This window comes from Macrobrachium nipponense, chromosome 8 (assembly GCF_015104395.2).
Source record: "Macrobrachium nipponense isolate FS-2020 chromosome 8, ASM1510439v2, whole genome shotgun sequence".
Classification (NCBI taxonomy): Eukaryota; Metazoa; Arthropoda; class Malacostraca; order Decapoda; family Palaemonidae; genus Macrobrachium; species Macrobrachium nipponense.
This window is the reverse complement of record NC_087203.1, coordinates 3,916,337-3,939,156: the sequence shown is the minus strand read 5'-3', so window position 1 is coordinate 3,939,156 and position 22,820 is coordinate 3,916,337. Positions and strand designations below refer to the sequence as shown.

General features: G+C 35.8%; 1 protein-coding gene across 8 annotated transcripts in view; it reads right to left on the bottom strand.

Moving 5' to 3' along the window:
* LOC135222589 (filaggrin-like) overlaps positions 1 to 22,820 on the bottom strand; it is a 138,154-nt gene that overhangs the window by 9,329 nt on the left and 106,005 nt on the right. For all 8 annotated transcript variants that reach the window (XM_064260662.1, XM_064260670.1, XM_064260669.1 and 5 more), the window contains 2 exons: positions 6,760 to 6,961; positions 3,213 to 3,347 (listed from right to left, as the gene is read on the bottom strand). In XM_064260662.1, the coding sequence (XP_064116732.1) occupies positions 3,213 to 3,347; positions 6,760 to 6,961 (337 nt within the window). The remainder of the gene's footprint in view (positions 1 to 3,212; positions 3,348 to 6,759; positions 6,962 to 22,820) is intronic.

Sequence of the window (22,820 nt, the reverse complement as noted above, 5' to 3'; positions counted from 1 at the left end):
GAGAGAGAAATAATAGCTATATACATGTGGGACTAATTTATTAGTAGTTCATTTATTTTAAGGTCCTTCATAAATATTTTACAAATATACGGGTCCAAATGGTACATTCCTGGACTAAGATTTAGGTTGTTTTTATTAACGATTTGTATAACTGCTGATTCCAGTAAATTTCTTGAAACATAATCATTAGATCTAGCAATTACAGAGGTATCACCCCAATTAATACAATGAGATTTTTCACTCAGATGGATAAACAGTGCATTTGAAGTCTGGGCTGTTCTAACTGAATACATATGCTGCTTAATACGTACACATAAATTTTTACTTGACTGACCAACGTAAAACGATGGGCAATCCTTACAAGGAATTTTGTAAATGATGTTATTTGTTACGGGACTATTCTTAATTAGCATATCTTTAATGGTATTGTTATAAGAGAACACTACATTAACATTAAACAATTTAAATATTGATTTTATGGTTTCAAATCCACGAAAGTAAGGTAAGCTAAGTACATTTTTAGCCATTTCTTTTTCATAAATAGCAACACTATAAAACTTTTTGTGAGCTTTTTGATAACATAAATCAATTAAATGAGGTGGGTAGCAGAGATCGTTTCCTATCTTTTTTATGTATTCTATTTCTTGGTCAAGATATTGTGGACTCGTGATATGCAAAGCGCATAGGAACATAGAAGAAAAAATTGAAATTTTAATATTAAGATGGTGGCCAGAATAAAAATGTACATAAGTTAAATTATTTGTGGGTTTTCTATAAATACTGAATTTGCATTGGAAAGATTCTCTATGTATTATTACATCTAGGAAAGGGATGACATTGTTATTTTCGATTTCAACAGTGAATTTTATGGATGGCACTAAATTATTCAATTTAGACAGTAAATCATTTACATCGATACCAACAGGTAAGACTACTAAGATATCATCTACATATCTGTACCATTTTAAGGGGACAAGTGTGATATTCGGGAGGTGTCTTTCAAAAAATTCCATATATAAGTTTGAAAGGAGAGGTGATAAAGGGTTACCCATGGCCATACCAAATATTTGTTGGTAATGTTCTCCATTAAAAATAAATCTGCAATCACGAATACATAACTTATTCAATGAAAAATTATGTGACTAACGGACATAGGCAATTCATGCAGTACAAGTTCATTACTTAAATATTCTAGCACAGAGTCAATAGTCAATATTACCAACAAATATTTGGTATGGCCATGTTTTCTAATCCTCTTACTTCTTTCATTTCTGCCTGCGCTCATATATAAACTAAATCCCTATTGCATCTCCTTCAGAAATAAGTGAAGTGGAAAAATATTTGTGACTCGCAACCATAAGTGTTCGTTCATTTTGCTATCGAGTATCAGTGTTAGACTACTTACCCTATCTACCTTAAGCAAGTCCCAGTTATATAAATAGTGTTTTAAATCGAGGTTACAGTGCATTCTTCATTTGCAGAATGGGAGGCCGTGGAGGCTGTATACGTCTGTGTTCCCACGGTGCCAAGGTGATCCTACTGTCATCATTTTCAAATCCCAGGGTGGAAGATTGAAGAGCTCTTATCTATTATTTTATGACATATAATAGATGCAATAATTATTTCATTCAATCAAATTTTCATCCACAGAGGCCTTAACATTCTCTGGGTTTTGCACAGTGGCACTAATTGATTTGTGAACTAGTGTAACCTCAGTTCCATGGAGCTAGTGGCTTCAGCTCCTGTGTAAATATCTTCTGATTCATGTAATAATAAATTGAGTATAATATTGTATTTCCCTTAAATCCATCGATTTTGACACTTTTCCTGTTTTCTGTTGGTACCTGCGTGGCACTCAACTTGGCAGATGTTAGTTGATTCCTAAAGTAAATTGTAAATCTTGTACGGCCACGCATGTAAATATGTTAACTAAAGGGGAAATTTTGAGTTGATCATAATTTCGTCTTCTCGTGGATTCGAACCAGCGCTTATAAGAGAAATCAGTACTTCAGTGATGCCTTAACCGACCAGGCCAACAAGTGAGGTATAAGTTCATATCGATTCCCCACCTTTGCCATATTAACCCAGTCGTGCGTTTGCCGCAAGTAGCCATATTATGAATTTTTATCACATCGCCGTGATTCATATGCACACATTAAGCTACAAATGGCCTTTCATATCCAATTCACTCTACCTTGGAATTAATGTATTTTCATCTGTTAACGATAGGAATTTGGAGCTGATTATAATTATGATTAGGAAAGCTAACACTGCATAACACAAACGATATTCAAAACAAAAACCAGGAAAGAACACGTAAAATAATGGTTGACTTGTTGAGTACCTTTGGAAAACAATGCATATACTAACTGCTAATCATAGATTAGGCAAGTTATTCGGTTTCGCTTTCATCTTTATGAACAAATATTAACATTAGGAGGTCCAGTCGGTTCGTACACACATAGTACTGTAAAATACGATTACTGAAATGATGGTCTTCAACTAAACGTTGATCTCTTATGACTGAAAATGATCTTTAGAAAGAAGAATTCTCGATCTACCAACAGAGAATCCTCTGTTTTCCCCCGTGGCATTACCTTTATTTATGCATAGCATCACGTTTTATATATTTCGTGATCAAGTTATTCATACATGTATGTATGTATGTGTATGTATGTATAGTATGTATGTATGATGTTATGTATGTATGTATGTTATGTATGTTGTATGTATGTATGTATGTATGTATTAATGATGTATGTATGTATGTATGTACGTATGATATATCTATATATATAGTATATATATATATATATAATAATATAATATATATATATATATCTACATATCAATCTGTCTATCTACCTACCTATCTATCTATATATCTAGATAGATATATAGATAGATAGATATAAATCTATTCAGATAATTTTATGCACAGAGTAGAACTGATGTAATAATGGAAGACCTTACAAATAAGCTCATCGGTGAGTGAATAAAGGAATAAATGCTTCTATCATTTTTATCTTTTTTACAAGGACAAACCTGAATCGAAGAAAAATATGAAAAATAAAATGACACACAAATACCAGAACTTACGGTTTAATGATGCAAATCAATGAATAAAATAAGGGAGAGAGAGAGAGAGAGAGAGAGAGAACAGATTTAGTCATAATCTCAAGCCTTGATCTGAAATGAGTACAGAGCCTTACCGGAGGACAGCATGGCGGACAACTGCTTGCCTGCAGAGCGTCCGAGGGACATGGAGCCTGATCTGCCAAGGGAAGTGACGGAAGAAATCGAAGTGCGGCGAGATGAGGTCACGGGAGGAGGGCTCAGCTGACGACCTGATGGTTAATGGGAGCAGTTTTTTATTTTTTCTTCACAAAAGATGACTTATTCTCCCTCAGGTTTTTGCTCACCTGCTCCCCTCTATTTTTATTACTTGATGTCTTTATTCTCAATGTTCCCTATCCTACCCACCTCACTATAAGATCTCTTCAGTCACACAGATACACTCCAAATAACCTTCTTTCATTCACTAAACCCTTCACCTCCTCACCCCACTATTTAACTTCGATTCATTCTTGTGCCTCATATCTCGATAAACACTCCCTGCTGTTCTCATGACCCTGTCACGGAATTTTTCCAAACTCCTCTTCTCCTTCCGCCTCCAAGTCCTAATTAGCCTTATTAGCCTTAAGTGTATATATCATCCATTTCCTCTGAGTGTTCTTCTTATCACACTTATCACATTCAACACAATGATCTTCCTTTTCTCTGAACTTGCATATAATTCAGGTTTTTTTTTTTTTTTAGCTCGCTAGCCACTCTTCTTACCCCCATAGGTTATCAGTACGGACATCAGTGCACCTCATGCATTGCACTGTAGGCATTATTTAAGGTTCTTTTGAATTTGCAAAGGTCCTTCCGCCCCTAGCTGCAACCCATTTCATTGCTTCTACCGCACCTTCCATCTTACTTTCCACCTCTTGACCCTCAATTTCCCTTTCAGTGCAGAATGACCTCATAGGTCTCAATTTCTTATTCCTATTCCAGTTGCACTCTTCTTACCATAACATCCATCAACTTGTCGTTGTTCCGATACCCAGTACTAACAGATGACATCAACAAAACCTTTCGATCGCCATGATCTGCTTCCAAAGACTGCATTTTCATTGACATATCTACCAACGATACCGGCTCTACCTCTGAATCATACCTCACCACTCGAATGACATGACACACCACACAATAGTATTCTCCAACTCCAACCGGGCAGATTCAAGCTTCCTTAGAAACATTTTCCTTCACTCATTATCTTCAGTTCTTAGACCATCTATACAATCACACTCATCCTTATACATTCCCAGAGTTCTCCAGAAGCAGCAGCAGCAGCAGCAGCAGCAGCCAGTGCTGCTACTGATGAAGCCTCACCATTCAGCTAACCTAAACTCAACCACTCTCTGGTTCTTCCCAGTCACCTTTTTCTCACTAAACAAATTAACTATCTTCCATTCCTTCTATTTTGCACTATTACTATGTCTATTTCTGTCTTCGGTATTTTTGCCATAGAGGGTATGGGCTTCAAAACGTTCTCAGAATCCCACAGGAGTGGTAAATTGTGGTTATTCACTTCACCTCAGGAAGAAAGATCATCTGCCATTTAGAGGGTATTTCCTCCGCCAAGGGGTTCACAATCTTTGTAACAGTCCATACAGATCCTGCCCCAGCAAGGAAACAGGAATGGCCTGTTCCAGGCTTCTGGATGTTGCAGGCCCTGAGATATGTAGTCAACAGTAGAAGTCAACATATATTCATGCTTCTACCAAGGACAAAGAAAAAAGAAAAAAAGAAAAAAGAAAAAAAACAAGCCTTAAATGTACAAGAACAAATTCAGACCCGAAGGAAAGTTTCCATTTGTAAGATATCTCCAGTAAGGTCCGGACCTGTGAACACAAACATTATTCCGTTATTATCTCTTTCTCTCCTTATCATCTCTACTTTTTCTTCTCTCTTGGGACTGAAACCTTTCAATAGGCCGATCAGACCGTAAAATAACTTTCCTTTCTCAAAGGATCAGAACCAAGAATCCTTCAATCAGTTGAGGGCATCATCATGACATCATTTAGAGAGTACCCGAGGGGCAGGCTGCCCCTCGGGAACACGAAAACATGGTGGCTAAACAACAAATGGGTTAGTAAGAAAATAATTCGTCACCAGAAGTGACGAGGAATGAATAAAGTAACTTTGAAACTAAATTCAAAAATAGAAATATAATCACAAATAAAAAGAAATAATACAAAATATACTGATCAAAGAAAAAGAAAAGTGAAAATACAAATTACTCAAGCCAATTATTAGTAAAATGACGAATAAAAGATCACCAAACAGTAAGTTAACTTTATAGCAAAAAGATCAAAACTGAAATGTCGGGTCGACTCGACAGTAACAACCTATTCAAGATAAAGAAATTAAATACTGAAGCTCGGAGGTTTAACAAGAATCACAAATCGTGTTGAACACGAGAGTTCCTCCTTGTCCAGGGCTCCATCGGAAAACATAATACTACGTCTGTCTCTTTTCATTTGATATGATACATTCTTGTACCGCACAATTCCCATTTTGAAACTTCTTCACAGGGTTCACCGATTTCGTTCTTTTCCTTGAATGAAGTCGCAATGGCAGTGTTGTCTTCTCTCCACTCGTCTTTCAGTGACCCTCTTGACAGAGTGGCCTGAACAGTCTCATCATATTTTGTTAGAATACGTTAGTATATGAGAATAGCTACGGTGAAATTGCTGCTTCTACACATGAATTAATAATTGACTTTTAAAAGAATTTGCATAACACTTGCCGCCTGTTTTGACAATAGATTAAGAAATAAAATTCCCCTCATATAAAAATCAATCATATTATTCTGAAGAAAACTTACGAAACCTAGGAAATTAAACTGAAACGCTTGCTCTAACAAGTTGACATAACTGTCCATTATAACGTGAATTTTGACAGCTGGATAGAAAAAATTACCACTTAACTATGGGGGGTTGCCTTAAGTAACTCGAAGACGTTGAAATGCTTCCAAAATTTAAAGAAATGTGCAAAACTGACTTCAACGCTTAAGGAAATGAACTAACTAAGCATCGCTCACGTGTACTGAGACTCATACTTTCTCTATCTGGAGCGAAAATACTTCTATTTAGCTACCAAAGCAAGATCCTTCCAGGGCCCACCCAACCCAGCATCATCAACAATGCATCCCATACCAGCCAGTAAGAGCTAAAGACGCTCTGTTCGTTTGCAAATGCCAGTCCGGTAAAGGGTGGACCAGTCAAAATTCGAGAGAGGCGCCGGGACGATCTCTGTAAGTCAACGTATGCGTATTTTTAATTCATTGCTTTGTGATCGTATGTAGAAACTACAGGCAATGTTAGATTAATTTGGAACTCGTTCCAGCTGACTTCGTTTACATCCTTCAACCAAATTCTAAATCCTTTGAGGCCAGAAGAAAAATGACAGTGAAGAAAATAGAATTAGCTTCTCAAAACTCAGTGGAGTAGAAACTGCAAGATCCTCTCAGGTGAAAGACAAAGTCTGCCAACCACGTACGGTTTTGCATCCCAAATTCCGGTAAACATGATAATAATTAGTTTTGTTGCGACACAAGAACGGCAAACTTAATCACAGATAGAGAAGAGACTGACTTTACAGATAAACTGGGGCCAGAGAGCAAGAAAGCAAGAGAGAGAGGAGAAATACCTGCATGAAGAGGAGGGCTTGTCTGGCGACCAAGTGACCTGGGAGGACTCATCTGTCGATTGGCGGGTGGGCTGAACTCTCGGGCGCCCAAAGCTCCTCCCGGTGTCGGAGTTGGACCTGAACTTGGGGGAGGAATAGATGAAATGACGTCACTTTTCTTGGGGGCACGCCACCCATTCTGACCCGGTTTTGGAGGTGCGTACTGAAATAAAGAAAAAAAAGCACGCTTGAAGAAATGTTCATTAACTATAAGACCTGAATTCCTGAAACCTAATAACGGAACCTGGAACCTAATAACGGAAATCTAACCTTAACTGAATATGAACAAAATTTACTTTCTATTGAGAAGTTGCAATTATATGTTGATGTAAAAACGATTACATAAATCGACCATATAAAGGTTTGCTGATTACAATCATTTTTCTAATTTTGAATCATAAATCAAGTTTAGAATTGCTATTAACTACAACAGACAAAAGAATGATGACAGAAGCTGCTGCACTGACTTTCCTGCAGTGGAAAAACAGTGCGCCTTTCGCAGCTTAACTTTGTAACTTCCTGTACCTTACTTTTTCTTTAGCCTCTCATTTTGTTGTTTACAACCCGCTAAGCAAAGATTGTAAAAATCTCATTCTAAGAAACAGGATCCTCAATAACACAAAGATCATCAAAACTGAAAAGAGCAGTGAAAATGGTAGACAGTCATTACTCCTAACCCTTGACATTTCCCAGCATTTTATCTATGAATCTTTCAGGATTCTTTGACATATCTTTTTTTATCTCATTATAAAATGAAAAATGGGTCACAAAATTGTATAATCTCTTGCAATAAAAACAATGTGAGCTCAATGCAATAGTCCTGTAATGGTTACTTAACCTGTTTCCTATGCACCAAAAGTTACATTGAAACGTGGAGCTATTCACCTGTCTACACTAACACTATTAAACATTAAGAAATAGAGACAGGCCACTTCAGTTTCATGAGAATGAAACAATAGGATTTCAACCTTATTACGCCAAGCAAACAACTGACTTTCCAAGGTAGGCTCACACAACTCTACAACATGATTCATGGGTCTGGCATAGACCTCGGAATAAATATATTTTCTTGTCAACTAAAAAATATTCCCTTCGGTTAACATATGTGAAAATATATTAATTCCGAGGTAGAGGGAATTTGATATTAAAGGACAGTTGTAGCTTAATGTTTATATATATGTATATAAGTAATTATCACATTATTGTTTCATTTAAATTATCCGAGCTACAAATGTCCTTTAATATCTAATTCGCTCTACCTCGGAATTAATATATTTTCATATATGTAAACCGAAGGGGAATTTTAGAGTTGATAATAATTTCGTCCTCTCGTGGGTTCGACCAACGCCCAGTTGACAGAGAAGAAATCAGGACTTCAATGACGTTATTGATTAGGCTAGCAAGTGAGGCTATAAGTTTATACCGACTCCTACCTTACAAATCACGTCGAACTCGGGTATTCGTAATTAGAATCGATATCCCAAGTATATAAGGTCTGCTCAACTCGGCAGTGGGGGCGGAGCTAATACTGTGACGTCACAAGAATAACACTTCCCGTGCTTATCCATTGAATTACTTAAAGAACCTTTAGTTTTTATCAATCTAATCCATATAGCATGGTGTTTTTGATAAAATCTTTATAAAATCTGTACAGAGGTCACATGCTTGATGTTTTTTAATACCCATTCTCTCATTTAGTCACCAAGCCTTGTTTTATTTCACATAAAATATACCAGTTTCAACACACATAGCTACTCCAGCTTTCTTCATATGTTTATTCTTTACTTATTTATTTGCTTACCTATATACTGGTTAGCTGTGTTCTCTTGAAGTCCATTTTTTGTAACATGACAACTTGCTCTCTCTCTCTCTCTCTCTCTCTCTCTCTCTCTCTCTCTCTCTCTCTCTCTTTCTTTCAGGTAGTAATATTATCAAGATTATAAATAATTGTTAAGAAATGTATTTAGTTCTCTCACTGTGTTCATACCTCACTCTGACAAGCAACTTTTTTATTTATGCTAAAGGTTAGAATGATAGATTAATTATATTTTCCCAATCTTATTATGAATAGTAATTGTTGTGCAATAAATACATAGAAAATGTGGTTACAAGCAGTGTAAAAAATGGCAGTTGCATTTCCACGACTTGACCACAAAAAAGAAAACAATACCAAAAGTATAAGAATTACATCATATACGATATAAGGTATAAATGGAATAAATGATGAAGACGATGATACATAGAACACATTTCCGGCAAATTTCTTATTAGCACTTCAAATCACATAAATATACATCCGAACACATAATTTTACGTATAACAAAAACTGTATACATAAAGGTAATAATTATGCATGCCTCAAACGATTATAATATTGTCGGATAAAAGTACAAAAAGGTATTCGTAATCAGGCTGCAGTCTGGCTGGATGTAACTGATGACGTTTCACAAGGGGTGGGGCTAGATTTCAGATCTCCCACGAACGCTTAATTTTTATCATTTTTGCGTGTGTAGATAATTTTTTGTGTGCGCTTATGGGTTTGAGAGTAATTGTAATTGTAATGTGTCATATACCAATTGAAAGGGCATTCTTTGTATTTTTACGTGGTATATGGCAAAATGTAATAAGATGAAAATATATGAAAGAAAAATGTGGTAAATATTGACAAAAAATAAAAAAAAAATTTATGGTCCGTCTTTGACCTAGAATTCCTCGAAAATTTCAGAGATCACCTATCAATTTTATTTTTGCATTATATAATAAATTTTATCAGCTTTCTAATCCATTTTTCAGTTTCTTTCTATCATCATCCCTTAGTCAGATACGCTACGAAACGTGAATGTATGCAGGTTGACGGATGAAGTAATTGCACATTTTTGTGTGTAGATAATTTTTTCTGTACGCGCTTGTGGGTTTGAAAGTAATCGTAATTGTAATGTGTCATATATCATTTGCAAGGGCATTCTTTGTACTTTAACGTAGTATACGGCAACATGTAATAGGATAAAAATTTATATAAAAAACGCCATCGTAAAAATAGTTATATGAAAATGTTATCATAAATATAGCTTCATAATGATATGGTCCTTTTGTAACTGATGACGTTTCACAAGGGGTGGGGATAGGTTTTAATACCGCTTCGTGAGCAGACCTGATATTCTTTGACTCTGCGATATCCAACGTGAGGCAAACGTTCGAATTTGTTAACATGGTAGAGTTCAACTAAAAAATTCCCCTTCGGTTGACATATATGAAAATATATTAATTCCGAGGAAGAGCGAATTAGATATTAAAGGACATTTGTAGCTCGGATAATTTATATGAAACACGGTGATGTCCTAATTATTCATAGTACATGCGGTAAACGTTCGAATTTGTTAACATGGTAGAGGTAGTTGGATATTGATTCTTATTACGAATACCCGAGTTCGACGGTGATTTGTAAGGTAAGAGTCGGTATAAAGTTATAACTTCACTTGTTTACCGAATCGATAACATCACTGAAGTCCTGATTTCTTCTCTGTCCGCTGGGCGGTGGTTCGAACCCACGAGAGGACGAAATCATTATCTACTCTAAAATTCCCCTTCGGTTTACATATAAGAAAATATATTAATTCCGAGATAGAGCGAATTATTAAAGGGCATTTGTAGCTCGAATAATGTATATATATATATATATATATATATATATATATATATATATATATATATATATATATATATACAAACTGACGTACTCTATCAAGGGCGTTATGCTCATTCTCAGTCCCTGTAATGGTTACTGCTCCTAACCGTGTAGGCAGAGGTTTTAGAACAAGTATCAACGATACAGTAATCCTAAATTATAAGATGAAATTTCCTAATCTTAAAAAGTGAGAACTAAAGTCTTTTGCGCTGTTTCTTTCCTGAATGCCGTCAAAACGATTGAATGACCCAGGTTACAAGGAAATACAGAATCACAAATATAGGCACAAAAAAAAATTTTTCTTTGAAGCATATTGTAAAATCGGTTAGGCTTCCCTCAAATTTAAGAGATGACGTTTGAGATATACCAAAGCTTTGAATCGTCCCATTCCAAAATTATCATTTAAAAAGAATGATTGGTTTTATCAGTTTTTCAATCAACAAATGATCCTTATTTCTGGTAGTATTCGAGACAACCGCTTTTCGATTCGGTGCACGTTACCAGGCAGGTATTGACCTGGTCGAACCGTTTAAAATGGAGCACCATGAAAAGCAAAAGTATCAGTTCATAAATGGAATGGCCGTAATTTGATCGATGAAAGCAGGAATTCCGTCGATGATAGCAAGGTCTGTCGTCAGAATGAACAAAATCAATCAAGCATGAATAAACAATCCGAATTCCGGGGCAATGCAGAGGGAGAGGGTCACACGTGAATTTGGAATTTCAAGGCCACAAACTGCTTCAGCCTAATCATGCCACATTCCATTGCAAGTCACCACTGATATATATATATATATATATATATATATATATATATATATATATATATATATATATATATATATATATATATATCATAAACATGTATAGTATATATTTATATATATTATAAATATGTATATATTATATATATATAATATATATTAATATATACTATATATATATAATATATATCTATATATACATATATATACCAAGTGCTTTTGTGTTTTTTTCACACCTCCTGACTTGACCCTGAGGAGGTGTGGAAAACACAAAACGCTTGGTCAACTTCTTGTTTCATTTCTCCCTCGACCTCGACGACTGCATAAAATATCACAAGTTTTGGCGATAGATCGTCAACATATATATATATATATATATATATATATATATATATATATATATATATATATATATATATATATTATATATATCTATATATATTTATATATATATAGATATATATATATAGATATATATATATATATATATAAAGGAAGAGGGGTCCAATCAGGCGACAGTTAGGTACACGCGTCTTATTAATAAAAAACGTTTCATGTTGACACCAACACATCATCAGTCTGCAACTGAAAATCACAATTAAAATGAACTTGAAAATAACTACAAAAATCAAAATATACTCAGAACGCTAAAACAGAGAATTAGGAGCAAACTACCTATTCAAGAAGAAAGAGCCGAGAGCCTAAGAACGGTGAAGGTCTGCACAACGTAAACCTCACGCCAGAGAGAGAGAGAGGAGATGACGAGGTGTTGGAGTTTAAACTAGGTGATAGGTGCTTAATATACTACAATGACTCAAGGATAGTTAGGTGAGAAGTTGCTTTGTGGTGCCGATGATAGAGAAATATTTCTTTTCAATGGTGATTTTACAACTCATTGCGTGTGTTCTTACATTAGAGAACTCCGGATGAACGATTTTGGACCCAGTTCTGTCACTTAATCCCAAATGGCTATAACACCGGATCTGTAACAGTCTACGTGAAGAACCAACATAAACACCAAGACATCTTGGGCATTCAAATTTATTTTATAATATTGTCCATTTTCGACAACTCTTAGAATGTTTCATCGAAATCTATCCATAACTTTATGCATAATTCCGCTAATAGACAGACATACAGGCAGATGGAATGACAGGCAGACAGACAGACCATCATGATCACCTTTGTGGAGATAATTATGAAGAGTCATTTTAACAAAATAATAACTATTTCTTGAATAAAATAACTAAAACTAAGTGATGAAATATTTTTGTCCTAAAAATCGTTACTTCGTCCCATTGTGGAGGGCAGAAAAGAAATCTAGCGCAGTATAGAAAGAAAAACATTTGGTAACCTACAGAAACAGCTGCTTCAGTGTTCAGAAGCTCAGTCTTGACATCAGGTATCAACAAACTCAGGACTTGATCGTTTGCATGTGTATGGATTAAGTGGCGTTCTGCTTCTTAACAGTCAATTTTTTAAGGGTATTAAAAGAGTTTATGTTGACCACAAAGTTTAAAATCTATTTGAAGCAATAGCTATGCAAAGTTAGAAGTATAAAAAAGAATCATACTTTTTTTCACACATCTGCTGCAGTAAATGTTTCTCAAGTATATAAGAATGAATTATACCGCCAAGAAATGTTTAAGTCCATTGACTCCGAAGGTACGCTGTTTTATAGGAAGTGTAACATTAAATATAACCTTTACAGACAAACTATCTAAAATTTGAAATTATGCAAAGATTAGCGTAATCCACGTCATTTTCGGTAAAGCCGCCAAGGGCTTCGGCCGGGCACTGCTTCACAGCAGAAAAGACGCCAACTTATTTTTAATCATTCCCGAAACATCACTCGGGACATGTTGACACGAATGTTGGAAAACCTTCATTTGGACGTCTTTCCCCTTAACCTTCCAAGGAGGCAAAGTGGTGTGGACGTTTCTTTAAAGGAACTTTGTGGGAATAAGTATTATTTTGTTTGTGTTTGAAGAATAATTATCATGTAGACTGTGAATGTGTTTAGAACATGAGCATCTCTTGAGATGGGGGTTGGGGGTTTGGGTCCCCTGAGGGGATTGAATGCATTATTTGTACTTTCAGTCTCTGCAGTAAGTTCATCTCATTGTTGGGAAACGTTCTCCCTTTCACGTCTCTTCCTATACGTTTTATTACTTAGTACGCTAATCTAATATTCCAAACTTTCTCTTCTGCTTCCTTGGGAGGTTTAGTAGCATAGTGCCTCTTGAGCATTGCATTTGGAATCATCCGAATTGTGAGATACATCGAAAGGTCCTGCTCGCTGTGAGCATCGTGGGCTCGATGGCTAGTGGATGTGTGATGCGAGTTGCACAGGCTGACCACGCCGCCCCATTCTTGAAGGAACAAAACTCAAGAGGACAAATGACGGGTTGTCAAAGTCCATCAAATGATCATATTCTGGACATTTCTGATCCTATGGGGACTCTTCCTTTACCTCCCCAGGCATTGAGAGGCCATAGTATCTTTTTTCATGTACTATCGACAAGAAAAGTGAAGATACAGTTTTCATTAGCTTTCGTTCATCGAATTTCGAATTTGTTCTTATTGAAAATACACACTCTCGCTAAATTTACTCTAGAATATGAAAATACATTGCAAATTATATCATATAAGTTAAAACTGCAAAACAAAACCGTTCAGATACTTCAAAACATGATATATGTCCGAAGTAATTGGAATTTCTCAGATTTATTCGTTCATAGAGATCTGGTAGAATGTGAATTTCTGATTGTAGTACTATGTATCATGACGACAATATTTACTCGTTTTCCTTCATGAGTGGGAATATTATGCCCTCGTCGTAAGTGGTGAATGTAATTATTTTAGTTTCTATAAATTTATTTTTGTATTCCAAAGCGTTTAAAGTTAGCTGACGTCAATGGCAGTCAATGTTGCAACGGCTAAGGCAGGTTGAGAAAATCTAGTTGCATCCGCAAGAGCGTTTTCTATGATTTGAGGATGAGGCCTAGAACTTCGACTTCTGGTCGACTGTACCTCACATTTGTCCTTGACCGAATACAGACATGATGGCAAATACGGAAGATATCGAAAGGGCTCTGGGTTGTACAAAGGAATCTCCTCCTGATCCCCTCTACCTCCAAATTCTCTTTGACCCGAAAAAGCCTTAACGTTGATGATAACTCTGCACATTTCGTACTGATTGGTGACGACCTACTCGTCTGCGAGGAAAAGGATTTACACCCCTGTCATAATGAAACCAGATGTTTCTTGCCCAGCACGAAAGGGAATAAAAAATATTTCCAACATTTCAGCTACGGGCCCTTTAGAACCTAAACGAATTAATACACAGAAGGAAATGCAGACCTGATTCAACCTTGGTTTACTTTGATTCCCTCTTTGGAGAATCAAACTGGTGAAGGATTTTGATAGTTTAAGCTGACCAAGATATGTCGTTATTAGAAGAGGGAAATTATCTCTTGAACCGATGCCCATCACAAGAGATGAGTATAAGACAAATTAAAAAAAGGGAACGGTTGGTTGAAACAACAACCAGGAACCAGTCAGAAAATTATCATAACATTAAAAATACAGAAAACATAAATATAAGTGTTACAAGGCACGATACCATGAATAGTGTACAAGGTACTGTACCAGTGCCAAATCTGGATGAAGAAGTAAAGACAAAACGATGTCATTAGATCCGTTAAAGAAAAGATACAACAACGTTGAAGACTGCGAAAAATAGGCTGCCAATCCGGTGGTCCGAAGTTCGAATCCCGGCTCGGCCAACGCGGAATCTGAGGAATTTATTTCTGGTGATAGAAATTCATTTCTCGATATAGTGTGGTTCGGATCCCACAATAAGCTGTAGGTCCAGTTGCTAGGTGACCAATTGGTTCCTAGCCACGTAAAAATATCTAATCCTTCGGGACAGCCCTAGGAGAGCTGTTAATCAGCTCAGTGGTCTGGTAAAACTAAGATATACTTACCTTCTAACACAAAATACAAAAATATATCAATCAAAATAGCAAAGATAAAGTTCAGTTGTCAAACCTTGCCCTTGAAAATTAAAATATTGGAATTAAAAAGGGAACCAAGACCTTATGTTCCCAAACCCATACAATAACAATGACTGTTGCAAATATGGTCCATAATACAGGCTGGGACTGTGGCCAACCAAAATGCATAAACTGTGGAACGAACTGGAATGTCGATCGGGAAGCAAAGTTAGAACTAAAAGTGAGAGGATTGAGTGATCCAGCTAAGAAATTTAGGTAAGCAGATACTTCAAAATCAAACAGTAGCCGAGCTGAAAGGAAGTCAAGAATTGCCACCACAAAAAATACCGGGTGAAAAGAACTCCCCTTTGGAAATTTCAGACATCAATGACATTATCACAGTGGACAATCGATTTGCCTCGACCAGAAATACTAGATACGAAAAATGACATAGAGGAAGACGAAGAAGGATTAAAATCAAAAGAATGTGTTGACCCAACTCGGAAGAGGAAACGAGATAAGACCCCACCTAATTCCACTAAACCAAACTTTACAAAGAAAAATAACCCGCCAATCTTACCCAAAGCTACAATTCACAAGCAAGATAACTAATTAAAAGTGACACTAAAACAAAAATTCCATTGTCTCCTAAAGTAACAACAGCGCCTCTAGGAGCAGCGTCACAAAATTCAGAAAAACATGGAAAGCCGATGGTGAATTTCTTAGCTTTCATTGTAATTATTATTACAATGAAAGCAAAGAAATTCACCATCACCAATTTTGGGAGCCACAAGAAAATCAAGAAAAATCAACAAACTGATGAACGTGAAGGTACATGTGGTTGCAGTAAATGCTTTACAACAATGTGCCACAAAAATAAAACTATAACTAAAGAAAGCCTAATCAACTACAATAAGGAATTTCATGAGATGCAGAAATAAAGAAAAAACAAAGACCGCATCTCATCAAGAAGGTAGCATAAGGTAGCATGTGCACTGAGCACTCAAAATATTACAAAGAAAACTTATCAGTGTTGTAAATAATATTAAAAAGAAAATCAAAATGGAAAAATGAAATAAAGATAGTAAAACTGTAACAGTTAACGAAAGCCAGATTCAAGCTACAAGAAAAAATGAACTAAGACCTACAAAAATACAATTTAATTCATAACAAACCTCAGGAAACTTCACCTTATGTAATTTTGACTAATCTGACCACCCACACATTACACCATTCAACCGGCATATAATTCGATATATACTAGCTACAAAGTCAAAGGAAAATCAAAATAAATTAGGAACAGCAATATATGTCCATAATAATAAAATAATATTCGACAAAGTTGATACAGCAGATTACACTGAATTACAAATGTCAGCAATAGCAGTGGAGATTGAAAACAATAAGTTTGATTTGCTCAAGTTATACAGCCAGCCACATAAAAAGTATGATTTAATCCTATTACTAAAAATAATAAAAGAATTTAAGAATCCCATATTAATTGCAGGTGATTTCAATGCACATGATCCAATATGGGACTATAACAATATTACACCAGATAAAAATGGAGGAAAAATAGAAACTTAATGAAAACTAATAATCTCTGTTGTCTGAATGACAACGAAGTCATCACATACAGTTCCAAAACCCAAGGAACATTTTGCACAGTAGATGTTCCCCTTTGTTCAACAAATACAGTTGACAAACTAGATTGGAATACACGTGATGACTCCTACTCAAGTGATCATTTTCCCATAATAATATCCTTATTAAATAACAAACCAAAACCATACATTCCACATCATAACTTGCAAAAAGCAGATTGGGGGAAGTATTTAACGTGCATTCCAGAAATATTCCGTCATATGATTACTTAAAATATCAAAAAGAGACAAATGAATTCTTTGTGTCCGTCATTCAAAAGGCACTAGACAAAGCTATTCCTCATTCAAAACCTCATCCTAAAAAACATTAAGCTCCCTGGTGGTCAGATGATCTGTCTGAATTAGTACGAGAAAAAACACTCTAGCAAGAAGGTTAGATACTCTAAACAGAGGACTCAGTTAAATAAATACATCAAAACCATTCATAGCAGAAAACACATCACAAATGACAGTTGTACTATTAGAAATGGAGGCATTTTTAAAACCTTTATATAATAAAATATCAGGCAAATTTAGAAAGGAAGTCATTAATAAAAGGTCAAACAATATCTTGGAGGTCTTATGTGTCAGAAATAACAAGCGAAACATTAATTCAAAGAGTATGGGGAAAATTCAAACACTAGACCACCCAGACAAGCTATATTATTGGATGATAATGACAAAAAGGTTTTATATCCCTTCGAAATTAGTAACATATTTTGGGAAAGTTTTGCCAAAATAAGCATTAACCAAAGTTTGGACAAACATTTTTAAAAAATGAAGAATAGAGCACAATCTATAACACTTAATTTTGAGACAGGAAGATATACGTATATTATGATATTACATTCAGTATGGAAGAGTTGGGATATGCTCTCTTGAACTATCATAAATCTGCTCCTGGAGGTGATGATATTTGCTTTGAAATGACTTGCCACTTTGCACCTTTGGAAAAATCATACTTATTAAAATTTGACAATCGTTTATGGCTCTATAACTTGTTTCCAGATGAATGGTGACGTGCCATAATTATCCCAATACAAAGACTGGAAAGGATCTTAGTAATATGAGCAATTACAGACCAATTTCTTCAATAAGTTGTCTATGCAAGGTGATGGAGAAAATAGTAAATATGTACACGACTTACGAGGCATATTCGTTAAAATAAAAATTTGACTCTCATACAGTTTGGTTCACAACGTAATAGATCTGCATCAGATTCTCTGTCTAATTTGGAAAACCACGTGCTTAAAGGTTTGAAAGAAAACGATTTACGGCAGCTGTCTCTTTTGACATTCAAAAGGCATACAACACTGCGTCATCTTCTTTCCCACTGTTTATCCCAACATTAAGGGGTCGGTTGCCTGATGCGCTTTCTCCACTGCCTTCTATCAAAGGCATAATCCTCTATCAAACCTCTTCTTTCCACATCAGGGATGGTTTATTGTTTGGGAAAGGGGTTTTTACGACCGCTGCCCTAGCTGTCATCAACCTCAGTTTTTGGCGGTGGGCCTCGCCTTTGACTAAAAAGTCCACCTGCAAGGCAGCAGTTTCCACAGTTATTGGCGGTGGGCCTAGTCTTTTACTCAAACGTAAAACAGCGAGGTAGCAGCTTCCTTTTAGTCGCCTTTTACGACACGCAGGACCTACGGTGGTAGTATTCTTACACCCCTACCAAAGGGTCGTATACAACACTACGACGAGGTATGCAATGTTCAAAACATTACATAATAATATCATACGCGGCCATGTCCCTAAATCTATAAAATCTTCATGACTGATCGCACTTTTCAGGTGAGAATAAATGATGTTTTTTTCAAAAACATTCCCACTTGAAAATGGAGTCCCACAAGGAAGTGTCCTTCGCGGTCCTCCGTTTAATGAGCAATGAATGGTATCAGCAACATGCTACCGGTCGGAATTGAAAGTAACCTGTAAGTGGATGATTTTGCCATATACAGCATCACGCATAAAGCATGCACAACGAATGATTAATAAAAGCATAATAAAAATAGTTGAATGGACCTCATCTATAGGCTTTAGATTTTCAATGAAACTCAAGCTGTCGTTTTATATATAAAAAAAACGGGAAATAAGGCGAAGAAATAGAATTAAAAATCAGAAACTATAATACACAAATTTAGCCAAACTGCAAAAATTTTAGGGTTAATACTTCATGCATAGCTGAATTGGAAAACCCATATAACTTACATAAAATCAAAATGCAAAAGAGCTTTAATTCTAATAAAAAAAAAACTATGGCACACTAATTGGGGAAGCTGATAGACATATTCTTACTAAACTGTATAAAGCAACAGTGTCGTCACTCACTGATTGCGTAAGTGAAATAAAGGCTCAGCGTCAGAAGCAGCACTGAAAATATTCAACCCAATTCAGAGTGAAGGCATAAGACTGCACAAGAGCATCCACGTAGATCCTCACCAGTCTCCAGCGTACAAGTTGTATGCAACGATCTGCCACTGCTTCTCCATAGAGAATTCATAACAATGAAAATTGTTATGAATCAAAACAAGTCATTCATCAACAAAAAATCTATTCGAACCAAGAGATATATTAATAAACAATCCATTCTCCACCTTCTCAAGTAACGTCAACGGTAAAATTACCCCATTGGACTATGGATGAAGTCACGTCTTGCACACACTTTAGATATCTATCAAAAAGTTACTCGCATTCCACAGAACGCCCTAAACAAAAATCTATGGAGCATATAAGACGAAAAAGTTCACATGACGCAATATACACAGATGAGTCTTAGCCAAGGTGGAAGAAGAACAAGTGGAGGAATCGAGACGAGTCAGTGACGTCAAACGGAACCCAGAACTACTCACGGTCAAATATTACTGTAATGCATTTCTAGCCATAGGGCACAACCTATTGCATTGCTTTATAGTTCAGTTAGTTCATTATTAAGTAGTTATAATATGATAAAATGACATTTCCCATTACAGAAGAAAATATTATTGTCATTATAGCCTAATCAGTAGTAAAATATTACATAAATGCTAAGGTATACAATAAACTCAGCAACGGTGTGAAACATTTTTTTCTCCTGCTTCAGAAAATTAGGCAAAGGTAATGCTAAATAATAATGCCTATAATAAATATTCATTGTGTCAATATAGACTAGTTTTGAATCTTTGAATAAAAAATCATTACTATAGTATATAATTTGCAGCAATTGTTTAGCCTCATTTCTTGTGTCAGGAACTAGCGCCTAGCCTAGTATGCCCAGTTTTACAGTACTTAACAGTTGAACTTTCAATGTAGCTAATTCTCTTACATTTCCTGACCGACAAAATGAAGCAGAATAATTAGTGCAAAATAATGACCGTGATCATGATTTAATGTGTCAGTAATCTTGGGGTCAAGAAATTTAAATTCCAAATTCTTAGGACTATCAAGGCCCTAAGTTAAAAGTTAAGTATATCTTAGTTTTACCAGACCACTGAGCTGATTAACAGCTCTCCTGGGGCTGGCCCGAAGGATTAGATATTTTTACTTGGCTAGGAAACAATTGGTTACCTAGCAACGGGACCTACAGCTTATTGTGAGATCCGAACCACATTATATCGAGAAATGAACTTCTATCACCAGAAATAAATTCCTCTGATTCCGCGTTGGCCGAGCCGAGAATCGAACTTCGGACCACCGGATTGGTAGCCGAGCGCGAAAACCACTCGTCCAATGAGGAACTTTATCAAGCACTATATGCATTAGATTATTAGTTAGTATTTTGCACAAATTGTTTTGTTTCATTTCATGAAGCTGGAAGTCAAATAGGACTTTTTTTCTCACCTTTTTGCAAAAATGGTTTTTTATAAGTATTGTTAGTTTGACTTAATCAATCAGAGCTATATTACCATAAAAGTAATCATCTTATTCGGGTAGGTCCTACATGTTGTAAACATTATCAATTGATAACCTGAAGGGCTCCCCTAAAAGGACTTATAATTGTCTACAAAAAAAAGAAAAAAAAATTCTTTAGCAGCCAAGTTCAGGGAGGCCTTTTAAGCGAGTTCTTCAGGAGGACGAATCTAGCTTAAGTGATTGTACTATTAACCCACGAATTGACAAAAAGAGAGAGAGAGAGAGAGAGAGGAGAGAGAGAGAGAGAGAGAGAGTCCTGTCATAAATTTTCCTTGTCCCATAAAAAATCTAGGCTAGACCTATGCGCCTATATGCTATAAGCCTAGGTATTTTAGTTTATAGCAATGGGCCTAATAGCAACAAAGAGTTAACAAACAGTATGAGAGAATTGATAATTGGCTTCAGCAAAATCACTTTCGTGAAAATTATATCAATCATCAAGCAAAAGTGTTGCATGAATATAGGCTTACAAAATGAAATAATTATACAAAAAGAAGAGATACAAAGATCTGAATTGTAAGCTTTATAAACATGCTTTATAAACAGAATAATCAAAATTTTTGTATCCAAAGTCAGCTGATAATAAACCAAACCATTTTCATTTGAGATGTGTGTGTGTGTGTGTGTGTGTCTTACGTAATTTCACTTCCAAAATAGGCTAAGCCAACTAAAATATTCTTCTATCGAAATAGCAAATAAACAATATTTACCCGGCGTTATATCCTAAATACACATGTGTTGAGTAGGCACAGCAGTATCTTTCAGTTTGCGTGCATTTTTAGGATGATAATCTAAAAGTATATGTCTAAGGCTTTCTCCAAAATCACCAGGGACGAAATGAATGGCGCTTATTCTTGCATTCTTCACGTTGAAATCATTTTTCCTTTTGCACAGATTAACTCAAGCTTTACAAAGAGATGGATCCTTTGGAAATCTGTAAAATGAAAGCCGTTTTCTTGGCGATGGCGATCATGATTATTGTAACCAAACACAGCACATATATACCACCATCTTTGTTGTCCCTTATCAACTGATTGAAATGTTAAAAGATCGGCGAATCCCTCCAAAACAGCATGAGTCAATGAACCTCTTGCCACGTATTCAGTTGGGTTCCAAGTGACGTCACTGCGCGGGAAAACACAAAACTCGTTCTCTCACGAAATCACCTTACTTTCTTAACCACAACATGCAGCCACGTCCCAGAACAAGACATATCAATTCTCTTTACCTAATAATGCCTCAACCTTCAGAGCAGTGCCGCGTGCAATCGCATGAGCCATCAAAATTATAAAGGAAATATTGGCAGGCGATCAAGTTTCAACTTCACAAACTGTATAATAATGAAAAAAAATGTTGGATCCCGGCCCATGTGGGGATTAAAGGAAACGAAGAGCCTGATAAAGCACCTAAAGAAGCAGTCCACACGACAAGAACAAAGGTAAACATCCTTATCACTGATTATAAGACATATAAAAACAATTATTGCTGATAAATGGCAAAATACATGAACCAATAAATAATAAATTGAAACGTAAAATCCTGTTTTCTGAGTTTAATAAATAAAAAAACGAAATTTACAAATCTTATTTAACTTATTTTGTGTGTGAGTGTGCATGCAAACATGCGTAAATGTATTTAATGTGTGCGTGTATTCCAGAATAAAAGTACACGCCTTTGTGCAGGTAAAAAAAAAAATCATTTATCACCACCCTGAATGGCCTACATATTTGGTCGTAGTGCTTGGCCAATGGCCTAGAACTGGTATTTCATTCTGATCCTTCGGACCAACCCAATAAGAGATGATAGTCAGCTCAGTGGTCTGGTTTAACTACTAGTACTGTCATATTAATAGTAACGGCAATGATTCAGGTCCCGTGTACACGCAGCCTTCTACTCGCTCGCTTCGTGGCCCCCGTGTCGTCACGTTAATGAGTCGTTGGCAGGCAAGGCAGCAGCTTGCTCAGGAACGCTGACAATGCATATATACATAATTTCATATATATATATATATATATATATATATATATATATATATATATAT